Here is a 13781-nt window from a genome sequence, read left to right on the forward strand (position 1 = left end):
AATGAATTAGTTATTTTAGAATTAGTTATTTTGTATTCGTTATTTTTTTATTAGTTATTATTTCATTCATTGTAATTGCAGGTAACCGCTTTTCATGGTACATAAAAATCGTGTTCCTCTGACAAGTTCAGAAAAATTCTGTTTCTTTTTCTATAAGACACCCAGAATCCGAGGATTACTATTTTCTTTCTTCCCTCAATAATATGTTAATGTTAATGTTAAAGGACATTTGTACCGCACTATCACCACCAGAGTGGTCCCCTGGAGCTCTGGCGGCTATGAAAAAGGAGGGGAGGTTGAGTTAGTGGGATGAAGCAGGAAATGTGCAAGAGAGCAGTGATGTGCTGTTGGCGGCCTCAGCCCGGTGGGTCCGTTGGCTGGGCCTGGGGTGTTTGCGGCCGGTAGTCGTCGTGTTCTGTTGTGCAAGACTATGGGCCTCATTACGACCCAGGCGGTAAGGGGTTTACGGCAGCGTAAACAGCGCCGACCCTTACCGCCTGAGTACGAGGTCCCTTAGCGCCATGGCGCTTTTAACACCTGCTTTTAGCAGGTGTTAAAATCCATGGCGCTAAGGGACCATGGAGTTAATTACGCCACCGTAATTTACGGTGGCGTAATTAACGCCTTCCCCACTCCCATTATGCCCTATGGGGCAAAAATGGGAATGGGGAAGGGTAAATGGGGATTATGGACTTACCGCCCCGCCAAGGTCGGAATGGGGCGGTAAGTCCGCCAACCACCATGGTGTAAACGTAGTTTACGCCATGGTGGTAAAGTCACGGCCCAGGCGGTAACTTACCGCCTGGGTCGTAATGAGGCCCTATGTGTGTTTTTGTTTTGTTGTTGCAATGTAGTTGTGCGGTTTGTTGTGCTGTAGGTTTTGATTGTATTTGGTTTGGAGTTTGAGAGGTGTATGTAGAAAGGGAAATTGTTAGTAGGGTTGGTTAGTTTGCGTCTCTATCCTAGTTGAGGCGCTTGGCTTGCGTAGTCTCCCCTGATGCGGCTCTGTCCTGATCTGGGTCCGACTGGCATACAATGTTCCTTACTCCTCTGGCCCCCACCTCTAACATGCTCTCTCATAGCTCCCCTTATCCTCCCTTCATACTCCTGTGGCTAGTGCACCTGCCAATGTCAACCTCTCAGGTAGTGTGGTGATTGCCAGTATCTCGACAATTCCACACCACTGTGGTACCTGGCGATAACTAAGTGGAGGGCGAAAGTGTTGGTGGGATTGTCTGTGGTAGTTGATATGCAATTATTGCACAGTGGCCATGTCAGAAGGTCCTGGCCACTGGCCATGGCCGAAGTCATTGGCCACGGGGCTCCAAAGATACCTATTGTTGCAACATGTACAGTGGCCATGGTCAAAGGCCATGACTAGTGGGCCCCAAAGAAACCTATTAGTACAGTAAGTACACTGGCCACGCCTGAAGGTCATGGCTAGTGAGCCCCAAAGAAAAACCTATTAATGTAATCTATACAGTGGCCATGGACTAAGGCCATGTCTTGTGGGCCCCAGAGAAACCTATAAATGCAACATATACAGTTGCCACGGCCGAAAGGACATGGCTAGTCGGCTCCAAGGAAACCTCTTCGTGAACCATGTACAGTAGTCACTGAGATATCCATGGGCACTGCCCATGGCTGAAGGCCATGCCTAGCGGGCCCTAAAGAAACCTCTTGGTCCAATATGGACAGTGGCAACCGTCAACGCCCTTACACTAGCCAAGGTCAAAGGATATGGCTAGTGGGCCACAAAGAAACATATTGGTGCAATGTGTACATTGGCTACGTCCAAGGGCCATGGCTGTTGGGCTCCAAGAAACCCATTGGTGCAATATGTAAAGAGGCCGTGTGTGGGATGTTTTTACCCATGCATCCGAGCCCTACCACAAAAACTGTGCCTTACTGGCATTGAAAACATCATGATGGCCAGAACTTCCCAGAAAATGCACAGGGAAATGCATGAAGAATAGGCTGCCACCCATTTTTGCCTATGTTGTGGGCACAGAAGGGCACTGCCTAAAACCGCCATTGGGCTACACACAGTAGCCTGAAACCATTGCAAAAGGGGCAATGCAGATTGCCAAAACAAACCCATAACTATTGGGAATTCATTTTCTTCAGGTCAAATATGGCTAAATTATGGGCACAACATTATTTTACTGCAGAACCACACCAGTGCCATGTGCTGAACCTGGATAATATACTTCCATGTAAAATCTCTTGTTTGAAATGCATTAATTCAAGACTGATCCAAAAAAAAAATGCATGCAGTACCCGCTTTGGACTCAAGGCGGCGCTAGCGGTTTAAACTCTGACGGGAGAACTGCTAATTCAGAAGCTAATCAGCCTTCTGTGACAATTGGGACTTCAAAAGACTGCGGGTTAATTGAAAATCTAACCACCTGCTGTTCCCAGAGACAATCTGATTTGATTAACAGGCCAAAAGGCTGGGAAAGTTTCTCATCTCAGAAAGCCCAGGATATCACGTGGTCATGCTAACCAAATGCAAAGTGGCCCCCTGGTCTGTTGACCTCAGGTTGCTGGAGCCCACACAAAAGACCTTTTCCCTTGAATAGGATATGGTGATTTTGACTGTTTCCTGTCAACAAAGATCTGCAAGCCAGGAGAGACATGTGATCACTGTCATCCCCAAAGTTTGGGGGTGGTCTCAAGCACTGCAGTACTTTGAATTGAAAGCAAATATATATTTTACAGAAATACTGATAACTCTTGGTAGCCAGATGACAGAAATGTGAAATTTGGGGATCCTTAAAATGAAAACTTTGCCCACAATTCAAGCCCAAACTCCAATTTGTGTGATGTTCTGGGGCAAAGCCCCGCTATTTATTGTTACTACAGACTCTGTTTTTAAGCTAGAGGAATTTACTGGAGTATGTATGGACAGGCCGTGTATATGTGTATAATTTTTAATGAAAAACCAATGTTGCATAACCCACTAAAATCGAAAATAAGTTGCCATTTCTTTACCCAAGCTCCTAGAAACGCCAGAGTCGGAACAGTGCCTACCTCATGTGATATATGATGTGTGTAGGTGATGTAAAAACAACTGTGTATTTGGGAAAATATGTATTTGGATCAAATATAGATTTGTGTGGAAAGATGACAGGGGAGGGCCCTCTGGCCATAAAATCTACCTCATCACTCTGACTCACAACTCAGTTCCCCCAATCAAGGGAGAGAGGAGGAATTGGCCAATGATAAGTGAGAGGGGCAGGCTTAGCTAGGCCCGGGCACACACCCATTTTCAAAACACATAAAAAGAGACTGCTGGGACAGGTAGGGACATTCAATTCCATTTGCTGCGGAGCATGCTGACTGACGACTTCACATCCAGAGATCCAACACTTAGACTTCCAAGCTAAACAGAGACTACAGAACTTTGAACCAAGAAGGCCCACTGCAAGCAAAAGTATTTGTCAGCAGGCCTCAAAATCATTTGCAAACTATTCCACAGCCGGGCGAGCTGTCTGAATTCTTTTGCCAAGAACTCTTGCCAGTACCCAGAAAGCAGTGTTACATCCAGAATCCATTTGATCCGGACCGGAAAGCAGAGCAGTATCCAGAACCAGAGGCCGCTGAATCCAGAGAGGCTAGACCAACAGAGCAGAGCTGACCCAGATCGCTGTGAGCAGAACCGGTGCCTGATTGACCCGCCGAGCAGACAGAACCGCAGCCGGACGTGTTGACCAGATCTGTGACGAGGCCTATTTCAAATTTATATTGTGAGTACCTAGCAGAACTGTGCAGAACCAATCTCTTAATTAAAATTATCTAATCCAAACTATTTTAACCTAAGTAGAACAGCCTCCTAGAAATCGTGTCATCTGTCATTTGTAAAGCTGCACAACTGTAACCTGTCAATTCTGAAGCTGCCATTTTGAGTTTACCTTAAATCCGAAAAACTACCTTTATTTAATCGTCCGTATCTCTGGAACCGTTTGGGCTAGGAACGAGATTTAACTTTCCTCTGAAAGCTTAGAATCTGAGCTTTCCAACAAGCCTAGAACTGACGCCTTATACTTTTGCCGCAACCACGATTCACACACTCGCGAATTTACCGCGATTTGTGATTTTGGCTCAATTTCTCCACTTGTCAAAATAGCAGCTTCATTCTATCCTTTGTTAAAATCCGTTTGCAACTTGGTAATAACTCATAGAGCATTGCTAAAGTGAGCCTGAACTAATACCAACACGCATCTCCCACTCACCCTGAATCTCTAGAGGGAATTTAAATCATTGGCAAATTTTCCCATCCATTGCCATCACATTTAAAAAGCATTTTGGGCCTGTGTTTCAAACTCCTACCTGTTTCCTCTAAGCTTGCTGGGGGGGAACTGAATTTCATATTGCATTTGATTGCATTCCTGAGAACTGTGTGCTCCTCTTTCCATCTCCTTCCATTTCTTACATTGCATAGGGGAGGGGGGTGAATTGCCAGAGGAAAAGTGATTATCTTATCTTTTGCTAAAATCATATCAAGTATTTCTGTACTGCATTTTAGTCCTCATTGCTTTTCCCTTGAAATCATAAAAGTATTTTTGCTACTTTATCCATCCTACACCCACTCCTCATTGATTGTAAAGAAGTGTGCTAGTGCCAGATTACCCATTGTTGATCAACATCATATGTCTAAGTGTACTATCAGATATTAATTTATTATAAAGTGTGATATATATATATATATATTGTTTAAATTCTCAAATAAACCTTTTAATTTTCAAAACAAACCTACTTCTTGGCTCAGTGGGGTCAGGGGGATTCTAAGAGGGGGGTGTTATACAAGGGTGGTCATCCAGAGTACTGAACTAGACATAAAAATACATTAATAAGGGTTTTCCTCAGCATCCCAGACTAGGCATTGACTTGGCTGTAGTGTTGATTGAATATCGCTTACAGTGGCTAGTGGGCCCCAAAGAAAACCTTTGTAGCAATATGTACAGTGGCAACAGCTGAAGGCCATGGTTAGTACGACCCAAAGAGTACTGTTGGTGCAACATTATAAATTGGCCACGGCCACTGGTCATAGCTGAAGGCCATGGTTAGTGGGCCCAAAGAAAACTATTGCTGAAACATGTATAGTTGCACGGCTGAAAGCCACAGCTAGTGGGCCCAAAGAAACCTATTAGTGCAATATGTACAGTGGCCACAGCCGAAGGACCTGGCTAGTGTGCTCCTAAGAATCCTATAAGTGTACTATGTACACTGGCCTAGGCCATGGCTAGTGGGGTCCAAAGAAAACTATTTATGCAACATGTAGGGTTGCCACAGACGAAGGCAACAAAACCCAAGACATACAGGTTTTTACCTCTGAAAAACATACAAATTGAAAAGCGTTTTCAAGGTTTCTTTTTTTGAAACAGGCAATAGGAATTGTTCAACAAAACCCAAGACATTGGATGACAAGACATTGGATGACTAAGATAATTTGACATTGGGCCTCATTACGAGTTGGGCGCAAAGGGATACCGGGCACCGGTAAGGACACCGGTGCCGGTAATCCCTTTGCGCCCTATTCCGAGTTCCCTTAGCGGGTCCCTTCCTTAACGCCTGGTTTTACCAGGCGTTATGGATGGGACCTGTTAAGGGACTTAAGAGCTAATAACGGTACCGCAATTTGTGGTACCGTTATTAGCGCCTTCCCATTGAGCCCTACGGGGGCTCAAATGGGAATGGGGAATGGCTTTTTCAATGGGGATTTACCTGTCCCGCAAAAGTCGGAATAGACCGGAAAGTCCCCATTGAATCAGGGCGGACTCGGTACCGGTATTGGAGGTAGTCATGGCGCAAATAGCGCCATGATTACCTCCATACTCGGAATGAGGCCCATTATATAGAACCAAAGATTATCAGATGAAAATAAAGATATAATTAAATACATGAATTCTTTCTTCTTTTGGTGCATGAAATCTAAAGATTGAAATTTTAAGATGTACTGTTACTGCTGGCCAAACACAACAGTGAATCTTTAATCAAGCGACAAGGGCACCAGAATCTGGAATCAGGATACTTGCCTAGAAACGGAGGGATTGTTTTCTAACATATTAACACCCATACATTAACACTATACAAAATATTAAAAAGGCAACAGACAATTTACCACAAAGTTTAAAACAAGGGTTAAGAATTCTTAGCCGTGCCTAGACCAGAAAAATTCTTAAAAGCGGTCATTAGACTACATAAATCTGAAACATAAATACACAGTCTACACAAAAGGTACTTATATATCCTAACTTACACATCTTTAAGTCTTCCCCACAAGTATTGGAAGTCTGTCAGCCACTATTTTCAAAAATAATATGCTGACGCTGTTATAACCCGTGACTCTGCCCGAAATATACTGCTCCACAATTGGTGAGACGAAAGTAGCCTAAATTTGCTATATCCTTTCTCATAAGCATTTGCCAACATTTCACATTGGGTCAGGGCATGTTGGGAGGATTCTATCTGTTGATTACATAATCTGCAGGTTCTATCTTTGTGAGGAATACCTTCCCAAGCCCCCATGTTTTCCAGGACTTGGAGGGTCTGCATTCGCAGCACGATAGTGAATCTAATGAGGGCTGGGACACGAAGGTTTAATAAATAAGACTACGGAACTCCCAACACAAAAGATTGCTAAGCATATTGAGTGAATTTCCGTCATGTTGTTAAGTGTGTCAGTGCCCGGTCTTCATCCGCAACCTGTGATTTCTCCGGTATCTTTGCAAGATTAAAATCAAGCCAAGATTCGGGAACTGGGGATACTCCAATTTCCCAGAGACAGGTCCTCACCCTGGTATCCAGATTCCAATACCAAATAATCCTGGAAAGTCTTTGGGAGTGCTGTCCAAATGTACAGTCAGGTAGAGCCCTCAGAGAGTTTAATGATGGCAGACCTAGTTCTAACTTTATTGTGTCAACCGGCACACAGGAGGGCAGATTTAACAATGACCAAAGTATCTTCCCTTCAAGTTTAGATAAAAACTTGACTGTTTCCCCAGGGAGGCCTCTAAAGCATACAGTGTTGCAGGTTATAATTGCAATCTTATATGTTATGATTTTTGCTTCAATACATCTGCCTCCCTGGGCATCTATCCTCTACCTGAGCGCAAGCCACCCGTACCAACCCTTAACAGATACATCAACAGCCACATGGGTGCAGGACATATTCGGCCTGATGAGAATGTCCAGATATTTGTATTCCAGCACTCACTCAAGCTTGACCCCTTGTATCCTCATCTACACTGGCCCTTACAATATGCCTCCTGCCGCAGACCATGACCTTAGTATTGGTGGTATTTGGATTAAGGTCTAAAGCACTCGAGAATTCATGAAGAACCTGTAGGGCACTGAAGACCAATTATCGTTCGGTCTAAAATAACCACGTCATTTACATAAGATAGATAAGGCAGAGGCTTTCCACCAAATAATGGAGGGAAATTGTGTACCTGGCATGTGAGCTGAGGTAGTTGGGAGATATAAAGATTGAACAACAAGGGGGCTAAAAAGCACCCCTGTTTCAGTCCTTGCTTGGTAGGAATGGGCTTGGTCAGTTGACCCTCCTGAGATAATCTAACTCTGACCTCAGTCTCACTATATGATGCCCTAATAAAATAGACAAGGGAGGGGTCGATATGCCAGGATTCGAGCAAGGCCGAGTAATCTACAAAACATAGATATAAAGACGTCAGAAATAAGGGTCAGGAGGGTCCAAATTGAAGGAGAGGTATAGCAGCCCTTCCTAAATCCCGTTTGTTGGAGATCTAAAAGGCCCCTCTCTTCCACCCAGTAATGCAACTCCAATAATAAATTAGAGAAAAGCTTCTAACTACAGTCTAGCATTGCTAGCAAACTGTAGTTGGATAGAAGATCATAGCAACCTTTCTTAAAATTGGGAATAAGGGTCAAAGCTCTCCAAGATCTTGGAATACTACCTGCTTCGCAGATCCGCTGATATATTTGTAATAAAATGTGTGCCCACATTTGCGGATCCAACTTCAACACCAGCTTGGACAGACCATCCGGACCCACCGCACTTCAGGCTTCAGCTTTATTCATATGGGCCTCTAAATCCGTCTAGTTTATATGAACACTTACCAGCAAATTAAACATAGGTTTCAGTTCACTCACCTCACAATCACCAATCCCATCATTAAAAGCACTGCTAATAAATGATATGACATGTTATTTATAACGCGCTTAATATCCAGAGCTAAGCACGGACCCGGGGATCGAACCTGTGTTGCTCCGTGTCGTCTTGCTTCCAAGGCGAGCACGTTGCCACTGAGATATCCTCCCGGGTCAAAATGCCACTCCTTGATCCTCTGCAACACCCACAGTTTCCTGAGCTGTGGAGTTTGTGTCTTGACGGCAGAGCCAGTGCCAGACCTTCCTCGAATCCTTGATGTATATCAACCTATTTAGGTAGTTCCAACCCTTGTCGTTCTTAAAGAATCTGTGCCCCCACAACCAGTTCTTATACTTGACCCTAAATCCCGCTAACCACTTCTGTTTAACACAGTCCTTGAGGAGATGAGTTCTCCTTATCTGACGGTAAGCCATACTTAGCGTTCTTTTCTTCTTGCCAATCAGACTGTCAAAACTACAGAGCCTATTCATAGGACCATTCCGACTAGCAAGGAACCTATGGTCAGGAGGATCAATTAGGGCAAACAGATTTCCCAACTACCATGTGAGGAGCTTTCAAGACTGATGAGTCTTACATGACAGATAAACTTCGCAATACTTCCCACATTCCAGTGCAGCCTGTTTCCCTGCGGATTCACCACAGGGTTACAGACCAATCTAACTGTAGGGTTAGATTGACTTATTTGACAGTTCATCATGAGCATGAGATGGTTTCTTACCCTAGATGATTTTAATTTAAGCAGCAGATTAAACTCTGCCAAGCAATTATTCGAAAAAATGAAATCACTTTGGCTCCTAAATGGGCCCTTGGACCAATCCATTTTATCCATCCCTTCCTTCCACACTAAGCGGACACAAGTCTAACTCAGACAGTGCTGCAAGCCACTTCCTTGCACTTGGACTCAGACCTCTTTTATTCCCCACTCAACCCCCCAGACAAATTGCCACCACAGTCAGCATTAAAATCCCCCGTCAAGATAATAATTCCCCCGGGAAATGTAGCAGCCAGGCTCTAAGTGTCTCTACAGCAAACTCAGTTATTTCCAGTGTCTGGTCCCCCGGGGGCAGTCATAAAAGGTTGCCAACAGCACTGGAACAGTTCTTGAGCTCCAACTCTTTAAATGGGCAGCCAAGAAGTTAGGGTGGCCTTGCCAACACAATACTCACTTAAATTGATCATCACTTTGGCCCTAATGCACAAGCCCTCTTTTGGCCAGCCCCTAATAGGTTTTCCCGACAAACGGAAGATTAGGGAATAGCCATCTAGGACAAAAGGAGGACACAACCAGGTCTCTTGGAGATAAAAGCATGTTCCTCAGAGTTTCCAAGGTTTGGGGATTGTCCAGAAAGGAGCCATGGCCCCTCGAGTTGCAGGAGAGCAGTGAAGTCATTCCTGCATGCGCCAGAGGATATTGTCACTGCCAAGTGTAGTGTCTGGACATCAAAGAACACTGCACGTGATGGGCCAGCAAGCGTATCTAAGGAAGCTGCATGAGAAGGAAGAGCGAGCGGAAAGAAGAAGGATTCCAGCGTGGAATGCAGAGAAAGGACGGTTGGAGAGAAGAGGAAGAGAGTGAAGACCCACAACGTTCATGTCCCCTTTATATGACCCTTATATCTATGTTAAGTTATAAAGTGTTGATGTTATAAGTCCAGTAACAATAAATCTCTTTACGTAACCACACCAGTGCCCCCCTTACTTCACCAAGCCTGGGGGACCCTGGACCAACACCCACTCTGTCTTGAACCCTCTAACATGTTATCATTTCCCCCACGGCCCCTGTGTATTGCCGGCCAATGCATCACCTGGTTAGGTAAAAGCTCAGACAGGGACGGAACAAAAACCAAAGTTTCAAATCCCAACAAGTTTAAAGCACTGCATTTTTACTTATGCGCTCGACCACTAGCGGCAAAGCAAACGTTGCCACCACCCAATTATAAATACTATTTAATTTCGGAAGCTTCAACTTGATCAAATCCTTAGTAGGCCCAAATCCGGGATCATATGTAGTAATTCTTGAAGCCATGAGTGGTTCAGGAAAGGGCTCTGCGCTGCACGGTTTATTTCTACAAACTTAATATGTATCAAGTCTGCACACCACGTTACCTCACAGTTCTCCACCTCCTTACTCACCGGCTTGGGACTCATTTGGTCTACCCAGTCTAACCAAGACACCTGCTTCGCCACCCTCCCGGGTAGGATACTCGGTTGGGGTACAGTGCTTGTGGTGGTCAGATTAGTAGTCACCACTGGGAAAACATGTTCTGGGGTAGAGGTTTTGGTGGCACCGGCCGAGTAATGTGAATGAGATGGGACAGATTGGACTCCTTTTGTTGGATACGCACATACCTGAATTTTAGTGACACCACTCTTGTTATCCACTATACCAGGTGGCACAGACCTGTCATTCAATTCCAAGGCAGCAGAGAAAGGAGCGAAACCCAATGAAGCCACCTGTGGGATTACAGATTACAGGTACGTTGTGACCGGCACCCTTATTTCCGGATCGCCACACTTGTAATGAAGCCCAATGTCAGCGAGTCTGCAACCCGAATGGGCATACACGTGAGGGAACACATCGTTGCAAGTGACCAGAGCTCTGTAGTGGCACCAGATTGCGAGTGAAAGCTCTCCACAGAAATGTGATTGAAGCTATGGTTCTAACCGGTTCTGGCCAGGAGGATTCGGTGTTCATACCACGGATACCTCTTGTACCTTCAGATTATCCGTTTTAATTCAAAAGACTTCAGTTCCTTTTAAAGGTTTGTTTCTCCATGACCATCAACAAATCTCAGGGGCAGACTTTGAAGGTAGCGGGGATTGACCTAAGGGAAGACTGCTTCTCGCATGGGCAGTTTCACGTGGCCTGTTTCAGAGTGAGCTCATCTAACTCCTAGGTAATCCTAGCACCTGAAGCGAGAACCACTAATGTAGTTTTCGAAGAAGTACTCAAATAGTTATTTATTGTAGGTTGAAGATGCTGAGTAAGTATTTTTTATTTTTTTTGTCAGTTGCATTGTCTGCTCCAAATTACAACATGAACACATTTCTGGACGCACATCAATAGAACAAGTATCTCGGTTTTGTAGCCAATATGCCCCGACTAACATCTGCAATAAACATTGCTTATTACGTGAAGACATGAAACTGTAAATTATATTTTGTACAGTTTGAACAAAATACTCATGTGTCTTTTAAAAACAATTGTACCAAATCCCCAAATCCACGCGAGCAAAGCCGTGGACAACAGCTAGTAGGATATAATGTTATATCTGTTTCATATGGTGGTTCTTAATATGTCATCATTTATTAAAGTGCATTTTTGACCAAACCCTAGTGACTATCACTAGACAACTCATAATACATCCTTAATCCATGGTTTTCCCACCACCTGTATGTAGTCTCTAAATGCATACAAACTACAGAACACAAACACTTAAGATTCAAACAAAATGTATAACCTCGGGCCTTGATATGGAATCAATACTGTACAGATGAGTGGGCAGCGTGTACTCTGACTCCCACTATGTGCTCTGTTTTCCCAGTGGACCTCAGTGGACAGAGTGGGCACATGTGCATTCCATCTGTGAAGGATCCATTCCATGTTCTCCTCCACCAGGGTGCCACCCCCGATTCAACCACATGAAGAGTGTCACGGAGACCCAATAGCTGCTGCCAGAAAAACTACGAAAATAAGGCCTGCTCTAGGCAAGCAGTAATTGGCCAACCAAAATACCCTAAAGCTGCTAAATTGGTCAAAGCTGCAGGGAGGAGGATGGAAGTGCAAATGCCATGGGCCTATAGCATGCAGTAAAAGTGAGCAGAGGACCGCTGACAGAATTCCCCCAAAGAAATTCATCCATTCATCTGTGCCAAATGAGTTGTGATTGGTGTCGTTTTCCTCCCAGCAGTAATTAGCAATATTTTAAGTCCATTTAACCAATATTTAGATTATTGAATGTATCAATGAAAATATTTGTAACATAAAATCAGATAATCTGCCTACTCTCTTATCTTTGGCATAACTGATTTATTTACCTGTGGGTACTGAAGCGTCCCCATAATCCGTGCCATAGGGACAGTTAATGATGACATTGTTTCCCCAATGGTTCCTGCCAATGGTGGGAGTGATGGGCATCGATATCCTGGAACCATCCCAGCTTCTCCTGAGAGAAGCTCCAGAACACTCTCAACGGCTCTGTTCTCAGACATGCAGGAATCAAAGATCCGGAAACCGAGGGAGATGTTTGGTAACAGCGCAGGAGTTCCATTGATTTCTTCTGTGGCATAAACCATGGCCAGCACATCACGGTAGTAGCGGATATTGAACCTATATGGTAGAGTGCATACTCATTAATACTGTGTCAATAGGTTCTTAAATGCTGTGTCAGTATGGTGGACTATTGTACACAATTATCAGTGTCATTCAATTGGTATCCATAATAGCAATGCACTACAACTCTCTGAATTAGGAATAGGTTAAAAGCTGCCAACGCAAATCTAAACACAATACATTATGTGAGAAACCTGAAGGTGTCTCACCGACTAGTCACTGGAGATCTGTCATCCAGGTGACCAGGACACAGCCATCGGTATTGGATCCAGCTCCTGGGGCTGTACCAGTGGGGGACGATCATCTGGGCGAGGGGTCTTCGGGGAGTGGAAGTGGGAGACTGAGGGTTGAGACGCAGTATCCCCTTCCTTGTAACACTTTTCCCTTTTTCTACCTTGTAGGATATTTAGAAGCACTACACCCCCTTTTCCAACACAAACACTCTCTCACGCGGTAACAGACAACGGACTAACACCAGAGCCGTTTACCTGACATGTCCCAACACACGGGTCAGGCAGAGTCAGGCATTTGACAATAACCAGGCATACTTGACAGACATTTACGTTCCAACAGGGATAAAAGGCAGAGCCGAAAGCACAGTTCAAGCAAAGCCGGACACACGAGGAGCATGCTGTACCAAACTGGCAGTTCAAGCGGAGGAGAAAGGCGGTGAGACCTGGTAGGACGACCAAGGGAAAACTACCCTTACCCTTTTCAACTCAGTCCCATGAAGCCTCCAAAAGGGAAATCATATGACCGGGCTACCGAGGTACTATCATTGACTCCAGAGATCAGAGAAGCCAATGGGTTCAGCACACCCAGTGAGTCGTAGGAAGCTGATAGCAAACTGAACTGTGTTGAGCCCAAGGTTGCGAGTAGCAACATTTTGAACACAAGAAGAAAGAACTTGTGTGTATGTTTGGAGTGTTAAGATAGCCCAGACACGGGCCAGCTGCAGAGTGGTCAGGCATCGTAGGAGTGCTCATTCGAAGGACTCTTGCTGGCCCCTCTTGTTTTGTTTGTTGAAACTGTGAAGACCAGAAGGCCCCAGGAAAGGGGCACTTGAAGGGTTGGAGTGGTCCTACAAGGGTCACATCAAATCCCTTGTACATTCGATAGTCTCTGACCCATTGCCGAAAGCAAGCTAGGGGAAAGGGAACCCCGCTTTCTGACAAGGTTGTGAACCATGGAGAAAGGCAAGTGTGAACCCGACAGAGGGATGCTGAAAGAAAGCTAGGAGAAGGAAAACCCTGCTTTCTGATAATCTGAGCAATACATGAACAAACTGTGTTA

The 13781-nt window shown here is 44.7% G+C and overlaps 1 protein-coding gene across 1 annotated transcript in view; it reads right to left on the minus strand.

Moving 5' to 3' along the window:
- The window catches only part of LOC138528223 (extracellular calcium-sensing receptor-like), a 262202-nt gene extending 249410 nt beyond the window's left edge, over positions 1-12792 (minus strand). Inside the window, exons 1-2 of the mRNA XM_069639680.1 lie at positions 12698-12792; positions 12194-12485 (exon numbers count right to left, since the gene is read on the minus strand). Coding sequence (XP_069495781.1) covers positions 12194-12485; positions 12698-12792 — 387 coding nt within the window. The remainder of the gene's footprint in view (positions 1-12193; positions 12486-12697) is intronic.
- Between the last annotated feature and the right edge of the window lie 989 nt (positions 12793-13781).

Source organism: Ambystoma mexicanum, chromosome 7q (assembly GCF_040938575.1).
Source record: "Ambystoma mexicanum isolate Mex_15411 chromosome 7q, UKY_AmexF1_1, whole genome shotgun sequence".
NCBI classification, from domain to species: Eukaryota; Metazoa; Chordata; class Amphibia; order Caudata; family Ambystomatidae; genus Ambystoma; species Ambystoma mexicanum.